We start from the raw sequence: 22333 nt of genomic DNA on the forward strand, positions 1-22333 counted from the left end.
GTAAAAACTACACACTGTCTCTTAAAAGCTGAACGACACAAACAAACATGTTTGAAATTATGTTCTAAAAATGCTTGATATTTTATTTCCTTAAAAGACCTAAGAATTTTAGTTTTTTTAAAGATTGAGTCATTAGATGGTTTTGTGATTGTTTCGCTGTATTACTTATGGGAACTTAAAACTAGCCTAGAAATCTAGACAGAACGTAGCAAAAGCAAACTGATGCTTCTCAGCAGGTCGGTCTGGCCAGTTCCTTTGGAGACACAGCAGGCCTACCACTGGCCTTAGCAGTATTGTGTTATGTCAATCACAGTGCTCTGTCGGGTTGATGGGCGAGGTGATGCAACGGAGCGAAAGAACTAACCCCCACTTCATACTGGAAGCATCAGTGGCGTGTAACAGCCGCGATACATGACAGTTTGAAATTAAAAGCCATTATAGTCAATGGGGGTGATTCAAAGTAGTTACGAAGCAGAAATTTTCAGCTGCATCCCAGAAGCGACAAGCCGCGTCGCTAAAGGTACTCAGGTTCCATTGTTGCCGCGAGACACCTCTGGGACATGACACCTTCTGCGGTAATATAGGGCTAGACAGGAAATCACACACTGTTTCAGAGTAAAACCCAGAATAATTTTCCAAATGAAAGACTATCGCAGCGATAATTTCATATCTATATTGATAAGACCTCCTGCTGCTTTGCACTCCCCGGAAGCGATACAAATCACGGGTGAACGAGCATTTGTGCATGCTGCCCCAAAGCTGTGGCAGGCTCCATCATTGGCGGTTTTTAAATCTCGTTTAAAGACCCACTTCTGTGATGTGGCTTTTAGGCAGTGACTCGTTTTATTGTTTTAATGTGTTTAGTATTCCTCATGTTTTATCTGCTTTTGATCGGTATTCTTATCTTCTGTTTTAGTTGCTTGGATTGGTCAATACAAGTGACCTAGCGGCTTATTTACTCCCAGCAGCGTTCCAGAAGTGCAGTGGTGTGTTGGTCATGGCTTTAATCCTGGCAGTGGAGAAGAACATCATCAAAGCGCTAAATCAGACGTGATTTCCTTCTCTTTGGTTTAATGGCGGATGGCGTGAACTTGAGGGATTTTGTGATCTTGCGAACCCAGCGAGGAGCACGGCAGGGAAGCAGCTCTGTGGCTGAGACTCTCCCGGTGTGTACTGCCCCATTGACTGACATCCACTGACTGATCGGTAACGGTGAGTATCGTAGACAACCGTAGGTTCCACCTCATAACTGAGCTCTGGGTCGTGGCCAGACTATATACTCACATACATAGGATGGCTTGCCAGGCTACCATTAAACAGCTTCTTATTCCAACGTGTCATGAAATGCCATTTTATAAACTCTTGTTCACTTTCGCTCTTCACAAGGATTTACATGGAATTCTTATGCTATTAAAAGCATCAATATCACAGCAGTGGCACAATGCACGAGTGCACGCAGGGGTGAAGCTCAGCACAAGTCTTTTGATAACTCTGCCAGAATACTCTTTAAAAACTAACCACAAAGTAAAGTTTTATCAGACAACACTGTCATCCCACCGGTCCCTCCTCCCGTCTCCACTCACCGCTCGGTGTTGCTGGACCTGCTTGTGGTTGGTGATCACTTGCCGTATGCCGTTGACGAAGCCGCTCTGGTCGTTGGGGATGAGGCCCATGAATATTTTCTTCTTGGAAGAGTACAGCAGCATCAGCACTCGCACCTCACATGGCGAAGTGGTGTGAGGAAAGTGGACACAGCCCGCCTGTGGAGGGTCACAGCGTAGATTAAGACTCCCAACATGAGACCTGGCTGTAATAATGTGATGGGCTCACGCTTGGGGACACAACCTACTTCTGAGCTGTTCTACCCAATCAAACATACCCGCTTTATGAACTGAATGCAAATGGTATTAGCTTCATTGGTATTGTGCCTTCGCTGGGTGGTGAATCAAAATCTCCAGAGCAAGAGCTCAGCTGTTCTAAACTCTATTAACGCCTTACTCCATTCTTAGTATTTCTAGCATCACATCAAACCAACCTAAGCAGTAATGCGCACATTTCGGAAATGACCATTTTGGTCCTAAAAGATGACATGTTTAAAATAACCCCCAAATTCCACTACCTCCGCTCCGGTCCGCCCCGCCTTCCGCAGCCGCTCGCTTCCGAACTCAATTTTTCTTGGTACCCGCTCTGCAACGGCTCCGCTCCGGTGCGGAGACCTGAGGTGGGCAAACAAGCATGCGCGGGATTTTCGAGATCTTGCGATACAGTCCGAGCAATAAACGCGGAAGTTAGATCCAAACACCCGTTGTGTGGGAGAAGCATCGGCATGAACTGTTTAATCTGCCCATCATTTGTGTTGAGAGATCAGCAGAGTTTGGATCAACAAAGGGTGACTGCTTTGATAGTGGAAACTGTATTTATGGCTTACTTTTGTGCATTTAAACTTCAGCCGCCATTGATAGTTGTTAAAAGTTGTTAAACCTGTGCATATGAAACAAAAAACGCCTTTTGTTTATCGATTTATTGTGAAAAACGGAAGTTGTGCTTGCTCCTTTTCCTGTTGGGCGGTTGTGATTTCTGTCCATTGACTGCGGAGGTGCTCCGGCGACCGGCGAAAATAGGATCGATTCTATTTTTGCCGGATGCTGGAACAGAGGGCGGCGCACTGCGCCGCACTGCCGGAGCACGGCCGCAGTAGTGGAATTGCTCTGATTGACTACAACGGGACCGATTTTGCTCGGGCGTTCGTGTCGGAGCGGAGGTAGTGGAATTTGGGGGTTAAAAGTAACAAACTCAAAAGCCAACAGGCCTCCTACAGGGTTAATAAAGGACAAGGTTCCAGGGGCTGAAACTAAAGCCAGCGTCCACTCATGGAAAAATGTTAGAAACACACATTAAGTCAAAACTCACAAAACCATTGGCCATAATGCGGTACAGGCCCCGCAGCGAGTCCAGGTCCTTGTTGTTAAAGAGAAACTGAACCATTCGCGAGTTTCTGAAAAGGTGCCCTAAGGTTGTCTACAGGAAAAACAGCCAAAGAAGAGTTTAATTACACACTAATACTAAAGAGGAGTCAGCATAACACTTTAATGTGCGTCAACAAAAATAACAACAAAGCTGTCCCACCAGTAACTGCTGTGGGATCAGCTGCATGATGAGCTTCTGGGGCCACTGCTCTGTGTTTCTGTTAGGAGACAGAAAAACGTCACGTGTGACGCCACAGCTCACATAAATCAGATAAACACAATATTTAAACTGTTTAAGACGGGTCCGTGATCTGATGGCAGAATTTTACATTGAAGATGCTTTTTGGACGATGAAGACAAACGGTTCAAATGAGAGGAACGTTAGTTTGATCGGTCATCACCAAAATACCTTAGAGATGTGAATTTAAAAAGACTGCAGATACGTCCTGCAATCTAATCAAATGCTGAAAGAAGGAATGCAACTTTAAAGGCACCAAGAACTTTCTGAGGCAAGAATAAAGAACAAAGCCAAACAAGATGGAGAACAGGGAGGAACCCAGAAGAATTCCACTAAATAAGACAAATAACAGATTATTGTCATAAAAACTACAGTTCAAGCACCAATTAAGAGATTGTCAGCATAATTTAGAAGCTAATAAAACACCCAAAAATGACAAACACTTGAGCAGAAATCTCAGTTTACTTCATCACCAACAATCTGATTCACTAGGAATGATTTATTCCACATTTTAACACGTCTACATGAAGTCATAACAGCTTCAAGTGCTTCGTAAAGATGGATAAAAGGCCTAGACGTCTATGAAGGAGTGCTGCTGTGGCTGCCATCGTGAACTGGGTTGACTCCAAAAGTCAATTAGTTATAGAAATACATTTAATGCAGAATTACTGAGAGTTTTATTCAAATCTGTCCAGTAGCTCATGAGATATTTTCCTAAACACACACATTTACACACAGGCAACACATCATTGGCTGGTTTTAAATCCACTTTATTTATTTTGATGAATAAAGTTGACATAAAAGCACATGTTTTAAAAATGTGTTACTGGCGCCTTTAAGAAGACACAAGATACCTGGCTGGGAGAATATTTATCCAAGCTAAGGTTGGTTTTCCAGTTACCCTCTCCACCTAGTGGTGTAATAGGGGTATTTCAGCATTTTCTGTCAAAATTTCAATTCAATTCAAAAATACTTTATTAATCCCAGAGGGAAACTGATTGCTGTAGTAGCTCAGAATAATAATAATAATAATCAAGTCATTAAAGAGTTGTTGTATATTACAATGGCTGTTGGCAGGAAGGATCTCCAGTAGCGGTCAGTGTTGCAGCGAAACTGAAGAAGCCTCTGACTGAAGACACTCTTCCGTTGTCGGACAGTCTTGTGAAGATGATGCTCAGGGTTGTCCATAATTTTCTTGATTCTCTGGAGAATCCTTCTCTGCATTATCTCCTCCAGCGGTTCCACAGTCGTCCCCAGAACAGAACCAGCCTTTTTATTAGGCTGTTGAGCCTTTTCAGGTCCCTGCTTCTGATGCTGCTACCCCAACAGACGATGGCTGAAGAGATTACACTCTCAACAACAGACTTGTAGAAGATCTGCAGCATCTTGCTGCAGATATTGAAGGACCTAAGCGTCCTCAAGAAGTGCAGTCTGCTGTGTCCCTTCTTGTAAACAGCTTGGCTGTTCTTTCTCCAGTCCAGTCTGTTGTCCAGGTGAACTCCAAGGTATTTGTATTCCTTAACCTTCTCCACTTCTTCTCCCATGATGAAAACAGTGTTTGACTCCACCCTGTTTCTTCTGAAGTCTAAAATCATCTCCTTTGTTTTGTTCACATTCAAGGTCAGACGATTGTTTCCACACCATGCCACAAAGCGCTCCACCAGCTCTCTGTACTCAGCTTCCTGTCCATCTCTGATACACCCGACAATTGCAGAGTTTGCATTATCAGAGAAATAAAATCTATTTAAACTAATATCTGGAGTGGTATAGACGGAGCCTTTAGTGAAAAATTATCTGGTGTGTGACTCATGTTGCTGATTAGTGTCTGTCAAAAACATTAATCTTTATTTTTTGGATTCCTCCCCGGTTCAACCGTCTGTTAAAATGAAATATTTAGGAGCTTGGCTGGAGCCAGAGCTGTCTTTTAAATTTCACATTCACACAACATGTCTTAAGGTCACACGGTGTTTACGTATCCTTTATAACTCAATAAATTGCTTTGAACCTATTGTACGAAAGCGCATCGTCACTCAGCTTCTGTTGCCGATCATTGATTATTCTGATATTTTATACCAAAACTCAACAGTTTCTAGCCTGCGGTCCCTTGATGTCGTCTATAACAGTTTGTGTCGTTTCATTTCGCGGTGTTCATTTAACACTCATCATTGTTATATGTATGATCTTCTTGGTTGGCTTCCTTTAAAAGCTAGACGACAATTTCATTGGTTGATATTTATGTTTAAGTGCATTTATTTTGATTTCCCACTTTATCTAAAAACACTTTTGGTTCCCATTGATTCCTTGTATTCCACCCGCTTAACTACTCTTCCATCATTTGTTGTTCCTCGTTTTAAAAAGGAGGTGGGAAGACTCGCCTTTTGTGTTAAAGCTCCTCAGGACTGGAATAAATTACCCACTGAATTAAGATCCATCTCAACAATTCGTCAATTTTCCCGCACTGTTTATGCTTATGTAAAGCCGAGCTGTAGTTGCTTTGTTTAATCTTTACTATAATGATTTTGTGCATTCACTGGCTAACATGCTGTATTTCGTTGCCAAACTTTGTATTCAAATGGGATATTACTTCACTTTAGGTTTATTTACAATGTAATTTCTTGCCCTTATTTCTCTTTGAGTGCCTCACAGCAGTTTTATTTAATTTAATTTTGTATATAGGTATGTATGTACGTATGTACACGTGTTGGTATCTATGTATCCATGCTTATGTGTTTATATTTACGTGTGTATATATATATTTATACATATCATTAATTTTACTATTATTTACTTTCCTTCTTTTTTTTTAAGTCTGTTATAACTTTCTAACTCTGCCACCTTATTTGTTATTGGTTGTGTTGTAGGAGGACCTGCTCGAAAACGAGATGTTACATCTCAAGCAGTTTATCCTCCTGAAAAACATAAGTTAAATAAATAATAATAAATAAATAAATAAATAATTTGAAACTGTGAGGTCAGACGTTGGTTTTAGCTACTTACAGATTCTCTCCTTGGTTGACGTGAACTTGACACGGTAGAGAACGTGTGAGTTTGGTGGCTGAGTCCATAGACGAAGCTTTAGGTTTCTGTGGGGATAAAAATGGAACATGAAGAGTAGACAAAGGGAGAAAGAAGCAACTTCGTGCCAGCAAAGTTCGCAGAGTTTCACCGACTTAGTAGTGAGAAAGTGCCGTGATCGAATTTGGTCGAATGACTGTCCTGCAGGTTGTGGAGCTGATGAACAAGACAGCAGCAGAAGCTCAACGCGTTGAGCGGGTTGTGCAGTAATCGGAAGGTTCGACCCTGGCTCTGGACAGAGAACTCTGCTGTTGTGTCGTTGGGGAAGACACACTTAAAACCACTCAAACCGCCTTGCCTGCTGGTGGTGGTGGGAGGGACTGATGGCGCATGTGCTCGGCAGCTTCGACTCTGTCAGTGAGCCCGAGCGCAGCTGTGGCTACACCGTAGCTCATCCCCTCTAGCGTGTGAATGTGTGTGTGAATGGATGAATGATAAAATGTGGTGTAAAGCGCTTTGGAGTCCGCTGACTCTGAAAGGTGCTACACAAGTGCGGGTCATTTATAATTGATCGTAAGACAGTAAGTGTCCCAGTACATCCGGAGTTGTGAGTGCTTCAACAATTTTTCTTTTGGTTTTCCTTCCATCCAGAAGGAAGTTAGCAGCAGCCCGGCCTAGCCTTAGCAGTGGCTCAGGATAGCATTTGCAGTAGTCAGGGCTAGCACTGTTCTGCGATTAGTGTTCCCAAGACCAACATGTATATAGTCCAGTCACTGAAGTGGGTTGGTACATGCAGATGTAAGTGGGAGTAGCTTGCTTATTATGCGTCATCGGAACGTTCTCTATAACCAATCGCTTCACCCTCACCCTTCAAGAAGGCTAATTTACATAGAAAGACACATCTGAGTATTTGGTGTGCTACATTTGATCACCCAAGCTGTCTTTATTCAACAAAAAACAACAAGATACATGTGGCTTGGCATTCTACTGCCCTTTTAAGACAACCCTAAACTATTTAAATTGAATTGTCAACCAATTATAGAACATAATGCAAGTCATAGATGTGATACATTTATCTTTGCAGTGAGACGTGTGCGGCTGAGCAGTGGCTTTCTGCATCAAAAGCTCTACAGCGAACTCAGAAAAGGATTTAGAAGCCAGAGTAGCGCCAAAGTGCAATTAGAGAGCACCGCAGAGGTAAAAGACATGTAGTCTGTCCTGCTCGATCTTTTGTCAGTGACCCCAATCAGGACAAGCAATTACCAAAACTCCCATCAGGAAGCCTGCCAGCTCTCATCTTCAGGGGATCAATACTGGATAAATGATTAATCAATCACACATTAGTCAGGTCTACTGTACTCAATTACAGATTTATTGTGCTGAAGACAAATGGGTAATTTATTTTAAGTGCTTGCTAAAGCAGAAAGGACACTGAGCGGAGATGTAGAGAGTAACAAAACAATTCATCTGCCTTAAATTAAAAGGAGTGTGAGTGTGTGTTAGTAAACCCCACTAAGTTACACCACACACGCACGCACGCACACAGATTCCACACTGAAACCCAGCCAACATCATATTAATAAAACCATATTTTGTGCAAACTCCTGCCAAGTCCCATTGGCTTCTCTCTGCTGGCTTTTACTTTGTGTCTTTTTAATTTTTCACAAAACATAAATATTAATAAAAAAGGTAAATACAATTCCCCCCTTAACTGCTCAAATACCAAAAAGAAAGCCTAATGGGTTAACCTGAGCAGGAATTGCCGATTAGGAGCATTTTTTTGTGTGCCTCTATTTCAGTCTGCCATTGTGTTTGACTTTAAAAACAATAGATTTCCATAGCTTCTCATTCTTATTGAAATCAATTTAACTGACTCAATAACTCTGACATAACAGATGAGGGAGGACGAGGCTGGGGTCGATGGAGGGGATCGATCCGGGCCTGGCCTCCAAACACAAACACACAAAGTCTTCATGAGCTTCACATAAAAGCTGTTCACATCAACTCTCCAGGGTGAGTAAATGGGATTGATCTGACCTAGTGTCAAACCGATGAAAGCAGGACAGGAAATGATGTGTCATTAATTATACTATAACGTAATCAATAGCAAGTGGTTATTAGCACTAATCATATGATGGATTCTGGACGTGTTGATGATCGGATAACTTTGTGCAGCTATTTAATTTTAATCTCATGAAGAACTGAAACAAGACAGTAACTAGAAATCCCCCCAGGAAATATGTTTGTTCTGTAATTGCTGCGGGTGAGATGAGACGATGATACTCGTTTAGAGAATATAAAGCTGGATGCGATTAGCTTTTTAGCATAGCATTAATTATGGAAATCGACAAACTTGTTTGTTTCTTTAAGAAGGTAAGAAAGCCACACTGTGAATCTTCTAAAATTGAAACTTTGACACTGATGTAAAAGTCTCAAACGTTTCAGATCGTAAAACAAATTCTAAAGACCTGAGTAACTGCACAACAATTCATTCGTTCGGGGAGCAGAGCCATCAAAAACAACCTAAGGCCCCGTGAGAAAACGTTACTGACCCTTGAACTTATTAAGAGGTTATAACACCACCGGAGACGACTGAAATCATGGGTTTGTGAGAACTGAGTGTTCTCCCACTCATCTTTACAGAATGGTCTAGTTTCAAACACAGAAGCTAGTTTTTCTACATCAACGCTTGCTAAAGGTCAGACGTTCTCCTTTAGGATGTTCTCCTAGAGTGCAGGTACCGTGGTTCCATCAATTACAGCAAGTGGTCCTGAAGCAGCAAAGCAGCCACGTCTGACTGTTGGTATGATGGGTTTTCGACTAGATAGAACGGCACACACACACACACACCTTCTGGAAAGTTTTATTTTCGCTCATCATGAGATTTACACTCAGCTCAAAGAAATGAACTGTGCTCCAGGCAACGTTTCTTTTTTGACCAAATACCTGTGAATTTAAAAAACTGTGAATTGTTTCTTTACCTCCTGCCACTCCAACACGCCTGTCCATGCCACGATCTTATTGGCTACACCTTGAGGCTGTCCAATGGAATTTGGATTGACTTGACCTGCAGCCACAGCAGCCTGTAAAGAGAAAAGGAGCTTAGACGGACTCTACAGGTTTGCAACCAAAACTTAACAACAACCAGAAACTGTACTAAATGTGTACTTTTCAGTTCCAGGTAGGGCTAGGCGATATGGGCTAAAAACCAATATCACAAAATATTGAAGAGTTCACCTTGATAACGATAGATGGACAATAACAGCATTTATGTGCAAAAACTAAAGATTTCCACTAGATGGGGCTGTCACGTGTCTTACGTTGAGTCACGCCTCATGTCACTTGAAGTGGTGCAGCTTCAGCGGCTTGAACATCGCCAACCTTCAGGCATCTTTTTTTTAAATTATCCAATGTATTACAGTAGGAGTCACCGCTCATCTGGGTGAGGTGCTGAACCAAAAGTAGAAAAAAAGACAAGAATCCGCACACTTCAATCTGCGATGTGAGAGCTTTATTTGTCGAGCTTTCAGTCAGAGACCTTCTCAACTCCTGATGAAGGTCTCTGACCGAAAGCTCGACAAATAAAGCTCTCACATCGCAGATTGAAGTGTGCGGATTCTTGTCTTTTTTATTATCGAATGTATTGACATGGAAAATGTATTTCGGTTCAAATCGGAAATTTTGATAGTAATACATTTTCGATGTATCACCCAGCCCTAGTTCCTGGTAAAAATACATTCTCACGTAGGATTGAAGCAACAAAGAAGACAAATTATTTCTTTTTCCTGTACTCAGAACTAGCACATTACCAATTCATCCTAATATTAAACTTCAGACAATATGTTCATCTGCAAACAGCTGCTGCTTCTGGTGGTCTTTTAATTTCCATGGCACCACTTCCGTTAGGAAATATTTTTTTAAATGTTCTTAAATTTATTTTGTGTCCTTTTACTCAAACAGTGAAGGAATGCCTTCAAGTTCTTCCCTTTCTGAGGAGACCTGCTGACAAGACAGCTAAACATGAACAGGGTAGAAAAGTAGGGCTGGACGATTTAGAAAAAAAAAAGCTATAACAGCTATATCAATAATTATTGAAAAATATTTAAAAGATTAGGGGCTGCACAGTGGCACAGTGGCTAGCGCTGTTGCCTTGCAGCAAGAAGGTCCTGGGTTCACATCGCAGCCTGGGGTCTCTCTGAATGAAGTTTGCATGTTCTCCCTGTGCACGCGTAGGCAGTGGCGTGTCCAGACCTTTAAAATGGGGTGGCCCAGGTGGGGCACTTCTTTGTGCATGGGTGGCACCTATGGTTATGCTTTTTTATACCAAGTCTTGTGGACAATGTAAAGTATTTAAAGGGAATTCAGAGGAGAGGTACTTGGGGTGGCCAGTCAGATTCCAAGGGTGGCATGCGCTACCCTAGGCCACTCCTTAGACACGCCCCTGTGCGTGGGTTCTCTCCGGGTACTCCGGCTTCCTCTCAGTTAAAGAAAATGACTGTAAGGTTGATTAGTTTCTCTAAATTGTCCTTGGGTGTGTGTGTGCTTGGTTGTTTGTCCTGTGTGTCTTTGTATTGCCCTACAATGGAATGGCAACCTGTCCAGGGTGTACCCCGCCTATTTACCCAGAGACAGCTGGAGATAGGCACCAGCCCCTCCGTGACCCTGCGTGGAACGGTGGGTACAGAAAATGGATGGATAAAAAAAATTATAGAAAATATATTTTAAGAGTTGCTAAATGTTTGGATAATCATTGATTTCTACTTTGTTCATAAACATTCTAAGTAAAATGTTCCATCTGTGTTAAAACACCTTCATTATTCATTCATCAAGCCTTCTGTAGTTCTGAAAGCACATTAGTGTCATCAGCTGCATCAGCACACCATCAACCAGCCTTGGGGAACTCCAAAAGTCAGTAAAACAAGATAATTGATATTTATACGAAGCCGTCTTGGTGATTATAACAGAACATACCATGATGGGTGGTGCTGACGGTGCTGTGGGCTGGTTGACTGTGGGCTGAGGCTGCGTTTGTGTTGGCTGATTAGGCACCGGCTGTCCTGGGGATGGAACAGGTGGCTGAGGATTGGGTGGAACTGGCTGTGGCACCATTGGCTGGGTTGCTGTGGTAACCGTTGATATGCTGGGCTGACCGGTCTTCATCACGGAGCCAGGAGGCTGACTCGAGAATGGAGGACCTTGAGGAACCATTCCAGGGACTGAAAGTTGGAAATAACTTTATATGAAAGAGGTGCAGAGATAAATAAAATCCTTATGACTAAAACAAAATTTAAATTTGGGTTTTACACCAGTTAATTGTTGGTGGTCCAGTGGGAGCATATGAATGATAAAATATACAGATGAAACAGTTCTGGTTCTGAGGGCCAATCCCAATTTTCACTCATGCATATTATCCTCCAAAACCCTATGATTGACAGAAAAACCTTATTTACATTTATATTAGAACATTTGATTCTGGAAGCAAAAACTTTCTCATGGGAGGGAGATCCATTATTGCTTGAGTGAGAGAATGCTGGGTGGTGGTGTGGTGGCTAACGGGGAAGAATTGGGACTTCTGATTGGCCAATTACCAATTAAAGCTGTTATGGTGAAACAACAGAACAAGCTAGGTTTTGAATACAAACAGGGTCACAGAACACGCACACCCCTCCCCTCGGGTATCTTCCCTCAGACGGTTCTGCCTGAACCTGGAGCCCACTGTGCCGAAGGAAACGAGATAGTGCACACTTGTGTCAGTGAGCCGCAGAGCAGCCGCGGCTACATTGTGTTATGTTAACCGTGCTTCGTTTAGTGGTGCGGGAGGCAAAGACAACCCCAGCTCATATTTTCATGTCTTTATTCTCCGAACTCCATTGTCACATCCGTTTCCGGCATGGTAACACTTCCCGTGTCCGGGTTACAACATGTTCCACATTATCCAACACCTCCCCTCTGTAGTTAGCACCCCTACCTGTAATCTCACCATATGTACCTCCTTTCATACACCTTAACAAGAACATCTATATTTACTTCTCTCCCTGGGCTGCCACCTTACCGTGGTGGAGGGGTTTGAGTGTCTCAATGATCCTAGGAGCTAAGTTGTCTGAGGTTTTCTGTCTCTGGTAGGGTCATCCATGGCAAACAGACCCTAGGTGAGGGATTAGACAAAGAGCAGCCCGAAGACCTCTTATGATGAATTATATAAATGGAAACCATGTTCCCTCGCCCGAACGTGGGTCACCGGAGGCCCCCTCTGGAGCCAGGCCTGGAGGTGGGGCACGTTGGCGAGCGCCTGGTGGCCGGGCTTTCACCCATGGAGCCCGGCCGGGCACAGCCCGAAGAGGAAACGTGGGTCCCCCTTCCCATGGGCTCACCACTTGTGGGAGGGGCCAAAGGGGTCGGGTGCAGTGTGTGACAGGTGGTAGTCGAGGGAGAGGACCATGGCGGTCTGATCCTCGGCTACAGAAGCTGGCTCTTGGCACATGGAATGTCACCTCTCTGGTGGGGAAGGAGCCTGAGTTGGTGTGTGAGGTTGAGAGGTTCCGACTAGATATAGTCGGACTCACCTCAACACATGGCTCTGGCTCTGGAACCAGTTTCCTTGAGAGGGGTTGGACTTTCTACCATTCTGGAGTTGCTCCCACTGAGAGGCGCCAAGCAGGGGTGGGCATACTAGTTGCCCCCCCATCTTGGTGCCTGTACGTTGGGGTTTACCCCAGTGAATGAGAGGGTAGCCTCCCTCTGCCTACGTGTGGCGGGACTGGTTCTGACTGTGGTCTGTGCTTATGCACCAAACTACAGTTCAGACTACCCACCCTTTTTGGAGACCTTGGAGGGGGTGCTGGAAAGTGCTCCATCCGGTGACTCCCTCGTTCTGCTGGGGGACTTTAACGCTCACGTGGGCAACGGCAGTGAGACCTGGAGAGATGTGGTTGGGAGGAACGGCCCCCCTGAATTCGAGTGGTGTTTTGTTATTGGACTTCTGTGCCAGTCATGGATTGTCCATAATGAACACCATGTTCAGACATAAAGGTGTCCATATGTGCTCGTGGCACCAGAATACCTTAGACCATAGCTCGATGATCGACTTTGTTGTTGTTTCATCTGATCTGCGGCCGCATGTCTTGGACACTCGGGTGAAGAAAGGGGCAGAGCTGTCAACGGATCACTACCTGGTGGTGAGTTGGCTCAGATGGTGGGGAGGATGCCAGTCAGACCAGGCAGGCCCAAACGTATCGCAAGGGTCTGCTGGGAATGTCTGGGAGAGTCTCCTGTCAGAAGGCGCTTCAATTCCCACCTCCGACAGAACTTCCAAAATGTTCCGGGGCAGGCGGGGGACATTGTGTCTGAATGGACCCTGTTCCGTGCCTCCGTTGTTGAGGCGGCCGACCGGAGCTGTGGTCGCAGGATCGTCGGTGCCTGTCATGGTGGCAACCCCCAAACCCGCTGGTGGACACCGGCGGTTAAGGATGCTGTCAAGCTGACGAAAGAGTCCTCGGTGGGTAGAATACTACGAAGACCTCCTCAATCCCACCGACATGTCTTCCAGTGAGGAAGCAGAGTCTGGGGACTTTGGGTTGGCGTCTCAAATATCTGGTGCTGAGGTCACGGAGGTGGTTAAAAAGCTCCTCTGTGGCAAGGCTCCGGGGGTGGATGAGATCTGCCCGGAGTTCCTTAAGGCTCTGGATGTTGTGGGGCTGTGTTGGCTGATGCGGCTCTGCAATATTGCATGGACATCGGGGGCAGTCCCGCTGGACTTGCAGACCGGGGTGGTGGTTCCCTTATTTAAAAAGGGGGACCGCAGGGTGTGTTCCAACTACAGGGGGATCACACTCCTGAGCCTTCCTGGTAAGGTCTATTCAGGGGTTCTGGAGAGGAGGATCCATCGGATTGTTGAACCTCAGATTCAGGAGGAGCAATGTGGTTTTCGTCCTGGCCGTAGAACACTTAGGGGAATCCTGGAGGGTGCGTGGGGATTTGCCCAACCAGTCTACATGTGCTTCATGGATTTGGAGAAGGCGTTTGACCACGTCCCTCGAGGGCCCATGTGGGGGGTACTCCGGGAGTATGAGGTACCAGGCCCTCTGATACGGGCTGTTAGGTCCCTGTATGACCAGTGTCAGAGCTTGGTCCGCATTGCCGGCAGTAAGTCGGGCTCGTTCCCAGTGAGAGTTGGACTCCGCCAAGGCTGCCCTTTGTCACTGATTCTGTTCATAACCTTTATGGACAGGATTTCTAGGCGCAGTCAAGGTGTGGAGGGCATCCGTTTTGGTGGCCTGAGGATCAGGTCTCTGCTTTTTGCAGATGATGTGGTCCTGTTGGCTTCATCAGAACGTGATCTTCAGCTTTCGCTGGAGCGGTTCGCAGCCGAGTGTGAAACAGCTGGGATGAGAATCAGCTCCTCTAAATCTGAGACACTGGTCTTGATTCAGAAAAGGGTAGAATGCCTTCTCCAGGTCAGGGATGAGGTCCTGCCCCAAGTGGAGGAGTTTATGTATCTCAAGGTCTTGTTCACGAGTGAGGGAAAACTGGAGCGTGAGATCGATTGGCAGATTGGTGCTGTATCTGCAGTGATGCGGGCGTTGTACCAGTTTGTCGTGGTGAAGAGAGAGCTGAGTCAGAAGGTGAAGCTCTTGATTTACCGGTCGATCTACGTTCCTACCCTCACCTATGGTCATGAGCCTTGGGTAGTGACTGAAAGAACGAGATCGCGGATACAAGCGGCCGAAATGAGTTTTCTCCGAAGAGTGGCTGGGCTCTCCCTGAGAGATAGGCTGAGAAGCTTGGTCATTTGGGAGGGGCTCGGAGTAGACCCACTGCTCCTCCACATCGAGAGGAGCCAGTTGAGGTGGCTCGGGCATCTGGTCGGGATGCCTCCTGGATGCGTCCCTGGTGAGGTTTTCCGGGCACGTCCAACCAGGAGGAGACCTAAAGGTAGACTCAGGACACGGTGGAGGGACTATGTCTCTCACCTGGCCAGGGAATGCCTTGGGATTTCCCCGGAGGAGCGGGGTGGGGTGGGGTGTGGATGGATGGATGGATGGATCTATATTTACTCTGGACTTCTTTATTTATCTAGCACCTTAACAAGATCATCTATATTTACTCTGGACTTTAATTCTTTAACAGTGTCCCTAGGGTGCCCTAGACACTCGTCCTGAGGATGTTACATAAGGTGTACCTTCTGTTTCTACCCCTATCTTCCGACTGGGCGTAACAGGCATACAGCTTGTATGCATCTCCTCAGTACTACGCTCTACATTAGTAACTGTTGTACTTAGTTGTACATAACGGCCTCACCTGTATGCGGTTTCGCCGTATGTGTCCCTCATCTGTTTGAATGACATATGATCTAGGTGTTACTGCCTGCTGTACAACAGTCCCTTCTTTGTTCTCTCTTGGAAGCCACACAGCCTGACCTGATGCGACGTCGTATGGGCAATCGTCGGTTGGGAGTCGAGCTCTATATTCTAAACATCCGATGGCCGCATTGTATGCTGGACGTCCGTTATTGTTCAGCCAAACAAACCAACGTCATTTCCGGCATGACGTAGCTTCCCTTAAAAAATGTAAACAGCGCGAGTGTTGATAATGGACGGACACTCCACCGACGCCTCTTCCTTCATCGTTCTCGCTGTGCTCTTTCTAATAACAGTTGTTGTTCCTCTAGCTCAAGCAGCTCCTGCTCAATAAAAGAATTTGCTCTGTGTCTGTGTCGACCATCTTTTCGCGAGTGTATGTGCGTCGCAAATGGTAAATAGTAGTAGGGCAGCAGACACATCACTACAAGAGTATGCACACCTGCGTAGGAGCGTGCCCTCTGTTGTTTTGGCGGAGAATTTCTTTGCAACAGGGTCGGGCCAGTATGAATACAGAGGAGATACGATGCTGCAGCAGCGGGGGCACAAATGTGCCTTTGATTAAGCATGAATCAGGCTTTAGTGGTGCGGGAGGCAAAGACAACCCCAACCAGTGTTGCCAACTCCCCCTGATAGAAAGTAGCTACTAGCTGAAGTCGACCCAGAAAGTCACCCAGATGTTGCCAGATGATGCCAAATGCTAATTAGCATATTGATGATGTCATCACGCCACATTGGCATTCATTTTCCCCATAGCATCTAAAAGATATATATATATCTGTATGTATATATATCTGTATGTATATATGTGTGTATATAGAATATTTAGAAAAAAGTTGGTCTTTTTAGGACTAAAAGGGAGGAAAATAAAAAAACTATTTTATGTATTAATGTTATTAATTATTATGATTAAAATGGCCAAAATTGCTTTGATATGTACAATAAATTCCAAAAGTATAAATAAAGTGACATCAAGACAGATATGGTGTGGTGATCCAAACAGTTGTGTTGTAGGATATACCTCAGACCTCCTGCTCTCCTCATTCTCAAAGACATTTTCCTAAAAAGCTGGGATTTTTTTACACCTCATAGTTTCTCTACTTCTCTATTGTGTATTCTCTCCATCGTGATAATAACGGCGCACCGAGCAAAAGGGAGCAGGTGTCTCATGGTATAACCATCCCCTAGTCACTGAAGGAAATTCAGATGAGCCACAGAGCTGCGTGTGTAAATGGGACGGTAGTTGAAACTCCCGTTGATTTTATTTGCCAAATGCAGGAAAAACCAAAGTGTCTGACGGCTGCAGAACCAGAGATCGCAGGTTGACGCCTGCGCCGTCTCTAGTAGAAGCATGAGCCTGCAGCAGCAGCAGCAGACATAAATTGGCGGTCTCCAGCTCTGCAGCTGTACCTTTGTCTTCGGCCCGGCCAAAAACGGTTTATGATTCGTCAGTCCTCGTGCACATGTGCAGATTATCGTTCTCTTTCCTTACTCCCAGAAGAACGGTTCAGAGTGCAAATGGTTTCCATGTTGCTAATCGGCAGGGAATATCTACAAGAAAGTTCTACACAAAGTAGCAACGGGTCCTGAGAAATGTCGCTAGGTTTGTCACTAGGTGCTTTTTTTGGAAAAAAAAAAAGTCGTTGAGGGTCAAAAAGTTGTTAGGAACAGCGATAAAGTCGTTAAGTTGGCAACACTGATCCCAGCTCATATTTTCATGTCTTTCTTTATTCTCCGAACTCCCTCGTCACATTCGTTTCCGGCACGGTAGCACTTCCCGTGTCCGGGTTACAACATGTTCAACATTATCCAACACATTGTAGCTCATCATCATCAGCGTGTGAATGTGTGTGAATGGGTGAATGATGCACTGTAGTGTAAAGTGCTTTGGAGTCCTCTCACTATAAAAGGTGCTTTACAACTGTGAGTCAAACTTATAAACTCCAGTTGATGTTTTCCGGCAGGTGGGAGTGAGTGCATCAGTGGGAATGACGTGGGTGTCACGGGTGCTCTTCGGGGTCATAAAAATGTCAAAGGTAAATATGGAAAGAAAAAGCTGATGATCTGAGGCACTCCGAAAGCAATTTATTTAAGTATGAGCTGACCAATTTCGGCCTGGATTATGCCCTGAAGCAGGTCGCGCGCGTCTGCTCATACCTTAATAAAATACTTTCGAAGTGCCTCAGATCATCAGCTTTTTTCTACCAGTTGCTGTTTTCTAGCTCCAAACATCTTTTGTTGTCCGTGACTTTAAATTGTGTTTTTTTTATTTGGGACTCTGGTAGTTTATCTTAAAGTTGAAGTGGTAGCAGCCGGCTGTTTCTCCTTCTTGAGTGAAGAACCTCTCATACCAGCGGTGTTCTGTTGCTTAATACATGAGTGCATAATGTATGGGGGACCCAGGAAAGTGTGGATGTGTGGTGTTTCGGCGATACCGATTAACCAGATGTTTCAATGGTTGCTTTCTGTGTAATTTGGTGGAAGTTTTTGGACAAATGTGAGAATTACTTTATTTATTGATATTAGGGCCGGGACTTTAACATGTTAATTACGATTAATTAATTAGAAAAAAATAACGCGTAAAAAAAATTAACGCATTTAATCGCAGCTTGCATTTCAAGCAAGGCGGAACCTTTGTCATTGCAAGACTTCCTCGTAGACTGAATATCACTGACGCACACAACAATGCACAGTGCTAATGGCTACTAAAACGGAATAAAAACAGAAAGAAGTTGCCTTGCTTGGACTGATGCAGGATTTAGGAAACACGCCCGCCTCTTTTCCTAACTTGTGAAAAAAACTTCCGGACAACAACGGAGTCCGTGTCGCAGACATTTTTCAGAGATTGTCTCTGCTGCCCGGTGGCAACGGGAACTTTACAAAAGTTGCGGTAAGCTATATTTTTAACATTTACGTAACATCTGTGCAGCGCTGAAAGCACCAGACAGAATAATTCTGTGTCCTAACAGTAGTTTATGAAAGTAGTCAAACGAGAGGCACCTGGCTGTCGCTGGGAGAACGCTCCGTGTTCTCACTACTCTGTAAACAATCACAAACAACGTGTCTTAAAGTTGAAAACAGAAGTTTAAGTTAAAACAGAAACACTCTGAAACTTTTCTGATGATTTTCTAAACAATTCTTTCGGGGAATTATGTGTTTCTGAGACGAGTCTCTGTCTAAACATCACATGCATTACTATCATTAAGCAGCGAGGTGTGTTGAAGCTGTCATCAGCTAAGGGGCGGATGCTTAAGTGCATCAGGGGCAGCGAGGAACGAGGAAGTTGTGATCAGGCTGGAGATCACACCAGATTCGCTGCTGCAGGCGTGAATCTGCGGGTCTGCAGCATCCCCTTCTTAACGTGACGTCAGGACTTCCCATGTAAGGAAGGTCCGCTCACCTGTTCGTCAGATCATTATTTCCTCGCCATGATCTTTTATCATCCCATCAACCTCCAGTCATCCAACTGGAACCAGTTAGAGTTCCTGATCATTCTCAGAATATGCCATGCCTGCTCTGGTGTTAAAAGTTAGTACATTTAAGTCCTAGATCATATTTGTGCCTGTTCTACTGTCATTTTGAAGGATTAATATTTATGTGTTTTTACTACATTATGAGTAGAAATGCTAATAAAAACTCCCAATTATACAAACAAGAGAAACTGGAAAAATTAGAATCTGGTGCAAAGTCAAATTCATTTCAGTCATTCATCTAGACAGAGAGACTTTTTAAAGGCTCAGGAACCCTTTTCAGGTGTTTTCTATTTGTAATTATAAATTTTTGTTGATTTGGGTCTTGTTTCATATCACACAGTGACATTTGATTAATTTAAATGCATTTTTTATTTAAAAGCTTTAGTTTACAGTAATAACCATGTCTAATGTTTGATTCTCTGTCTCATAATTTTAATTAAGTTTTACTTTGAGAGCACATTTTCCTGAACGATTAAAATGTGATTAATTGAGATTAATTAATTACAAAGCCTGTAATTAATTAGATTAAAAATTTTAATCAAGTCCCAGCCCTAATTTATATATATATATTTTTTAAACTCCACCAGTGTTAATTTTGACAAGAAATTTTAATTTAGTTTAAATCTTTTGACAAAAATAATTTTTAATTTTAGTCACAATTTAGTCATCCAGTTAGTTTTAGCTTTAGTCTTATTTTAGTCGACTAAAGTAAACGTATTTTTATTCTGATGCAATAATCTTCAACTTCATAGCAGCAGTAATCTGCTCCCGACAATCCTGGAGGCCTGAACAGAGACGATGGAGTTTACTCATTGGATCGCGCATGGGACTGCATCATCGGAGGGGGGAGAGCGGGCAGCAGAGGGCGACAACGTCCTCTGCTGCCCACGGATAAACGGAGTAGGAAGTGACGCCACCATCAGCGTCAGCTCTGAAGATGTTTGCAGCTGCAAACGAAACCGTCAGCAAGGTAAAGAGAAACCTTCTCTGTGTTTTAATAAAGAACCAAAAATGGAACTGGAGGCCAACTGTTAACTTACAGCGACTCTTCTGGTTGTTGGCTGCTTCGACGGCCCTCTGTGCAGCCACATGAGCAGGAGTCATGGAGGTCAAATTCTGCCAGGAAACAGATTGGAAAACCAGAGTCAGCGCTGGAGAGTGTTTTACAGAAGAAATGTGAAACCCTTTTCTGACAGCGAGCCAAAAGCAGGAGGCAAGCTTTAGTCCCCGGGGGCTTGGTAGCAGGGTGGCCCTTACCTGATAAGAGTGGGGCGTGTTAATGGGTGGAGGGGCCTGAGGAGGCCCAACAACAGGCTGGCTGACACTCAGCTGTTGAGGGGGGAGCACAGGCTTCAGCGGTCCAGGTCCTCCACCTGTGTTAGCTGTGACCACAGAAAAGCTCCATTTACAGGTGAGAAACATTAGTGTGCCAAATTCTGTTCAGCATTCAACACTCCAAATGGCTAAGATTAACCTCATAACCGCTATTTCCTTGTTTAGGAAAGCTGAACCTGCCAAAATAATTAATTTACAGCAGAACTGTGAAGCAGAAATTAAAGTGTGAAACTCAACAGCCAGTGTCTCACAGACACATTAGTGGTCTAAAGGAAGCTGTCCCAAATGGAGCCTAAAATAAAGACTCCTCTGAGAAATCAGCTGCAGCGAGATGAAAATTACAAACAATATAAGATTAAAAGAAATAGACATAAATAAGCAATAAACCAAGCTAAATATCTAAGTGAGTAACTTTCAATGTTTCTGGAGATGAGCCTTCAGCTCTCACTGTGTCATCTCCCAAAAATAAATCACCTCAGCTTGGAGCTACGTGTAACCTAACATCTCTACCTGCTTCATACTGTCCTCACACTGAGAATTAGGGATGGGTACCTTTGACATTTGAATCGATCCGGTACTAATTCCCGGTACCTACGAGTCGATACCGGTACTTAACGGTACCAATTTTCGATACTTTTGAGTGTTTATTATTTTAATTCTCTTTTATAATTAAATATATATTTTTCTCAATATATAACCATATTTGATAAATATCACGATAAATAACATACAAGTTTGTATTTTAACATCGTCCTTGTAGTTTTATAAGCTGATAGTTAAACTGAAGCAAACATCTTTACTGTGAACTAAATTTACTGTGTATCTTCATTCCTTTTGCCGTCCTTTTTCATTTGATTTTTCCTACTGGGAAGTTAGAATTTCCGAGGAGAAAGCGAACGCACCATTAGCTGATAACAATGGTGGCAATGGAAGCTAACATATCAGCATAACATTCTCAGTGAGAATATGCTCTAAAATACTAATTAATACATCATTTATTAACATTTTCTCCACAATAGTAAACACAAATAAAAGACCTGAAACAGCAGTTCAAAAACTAAATAGGACAATGTTCAACAGCAGAGCTCTACCTGCTGTAACGAACTCTGGATTTAAATGAGTGTTTCTCACGTGGAAGCGAGATGCCTCTGACCAGCACCATGTGGAACGGATCCTGGCTGTAGTCGGGGTGGGGTTCAACCGCCCCGCTCACTGGAGATGCCCGCTCAAACAAAGCTCTGAGAGCGGGCAGTTTCCGAGGAGCAACCACAGAGAAGTGAATTCCTCTCTACAATCAATCAAACACGGCCCGTTAAAGTGATTGTTTTTCTTTTTACTGACTCAACAGCAAACGTAAACAACTTAAAACCAACAAGCAGATTTAAGCAAAGCTAAGGTCGAAGAGTAACCGATGACGACTCACATCTCTGATGATTTTGACCAAGCTGTCTGCGGTGCAGCCAGTGTAGCTGACGCTCTCCACAGCAGGGAGCAGGTACGGGGGGGAGTTACACAGCAGCACACACACTTTGTGAGTCTGACCTCTGAAACAAACACACAGATCAGAGCTGAGATTCCCATCTATAGCAGGCTGAGACTACACTCAGATTTATTGTTAAAAATGGTTTTAAGAAAAATGCAGAGTCCAACTCATCACCTATTGGTTTAATCATTTTTCTGGAGTAACCTTTAAAGGAGTCGTTTATTCCTTGAACAAATACAGGTGCAGTGGTCTCTAGTAGGAAGAAAAGCCTTGTAAGTCGATCGGGGGTATCGGCGCACCATTTCTAGGAAGTAAAAGTTGCTGAGTTTCGAATGACAGGTGCTGGAGTCTTATTTCATGATATTGGACATCTCGCTCTAGATTAGAAAACAGCAACGCCACTTTACAAGTGACTTGCAACAAAGATGTTTCATCTCCGCAAATAACACAAGCCTGAAGGAGCTTCT

The 22333-nt window shown here is 44.0% G+C and overlaps 1 protein-coding gene across 9 annotated transcripts in view; it reads right to left on the bottom strand.

The window, feature by feature from the left end:
• med25 (mediator complex subunit 25) overlaps positions 1 to 22333 on the bottom strand; it is a 33444-nt gene that overhangs the window by 7624 nt on the left and 3487 nt on the right. For all 9 annotated transcript variants that reach the window (XM_054740210.2, XM_054740209.2, XM_015948725.3 and 6 more), the window contains 10 exons: positions 21807 to 21927; positions 21515 to 21671; positions 20306 to 20430; positions 20089 to 20164; positions 11191 to 11435; positions 9201 to 9302; positions 6202 to 6287; positions 3127 to 3184; positions 2911 to 3018; positions 1584 to 1760 (listed from right to left, as the gene is read on the bottom strand). In XM_054740210.2, coding sequence (XP_054596185.2) covers positions 1584 to 1760; positions 2911 to 3018; positions 3127 to 3184; positions 6202 to 6287; positions 9201 to 9302; positions 11191 to 11435; positions 20089 to 20164; positions 20306 to 20430; positions 21515 to 21671; positions 21807 to 21927 — 1255 coding nt within the window. The remainder of the gene's footprint in view (positions 1 to 1583; positions 1761 to 2910; positions 3019 to 3126; positions 3185 to 6201; positions 6288 to 9200; positions 9303 to 11190; positions 11436 to 20088; positions 20165 to 20305; positions 20431 to 21514; positions 21672 to 21806; positions 21928 to 22333) is intronic.

The sequence above is a fragment of the Nothobranchius furzeri genome, chromosome 5 (genome assembly GCF_043380555.1).
Source record: "Nothobranchius furzeri strain GRZ-AD chromosome 5, NfurGRZ-RIMD1, whole genome shotgun sequence".
NCBI lineage: Eukaryota > Metazoa > Chordata > Actinopteri > Cyprinodontiformes > Nothobranchiidae > Nothobranchius > Nothobranchius furzeri.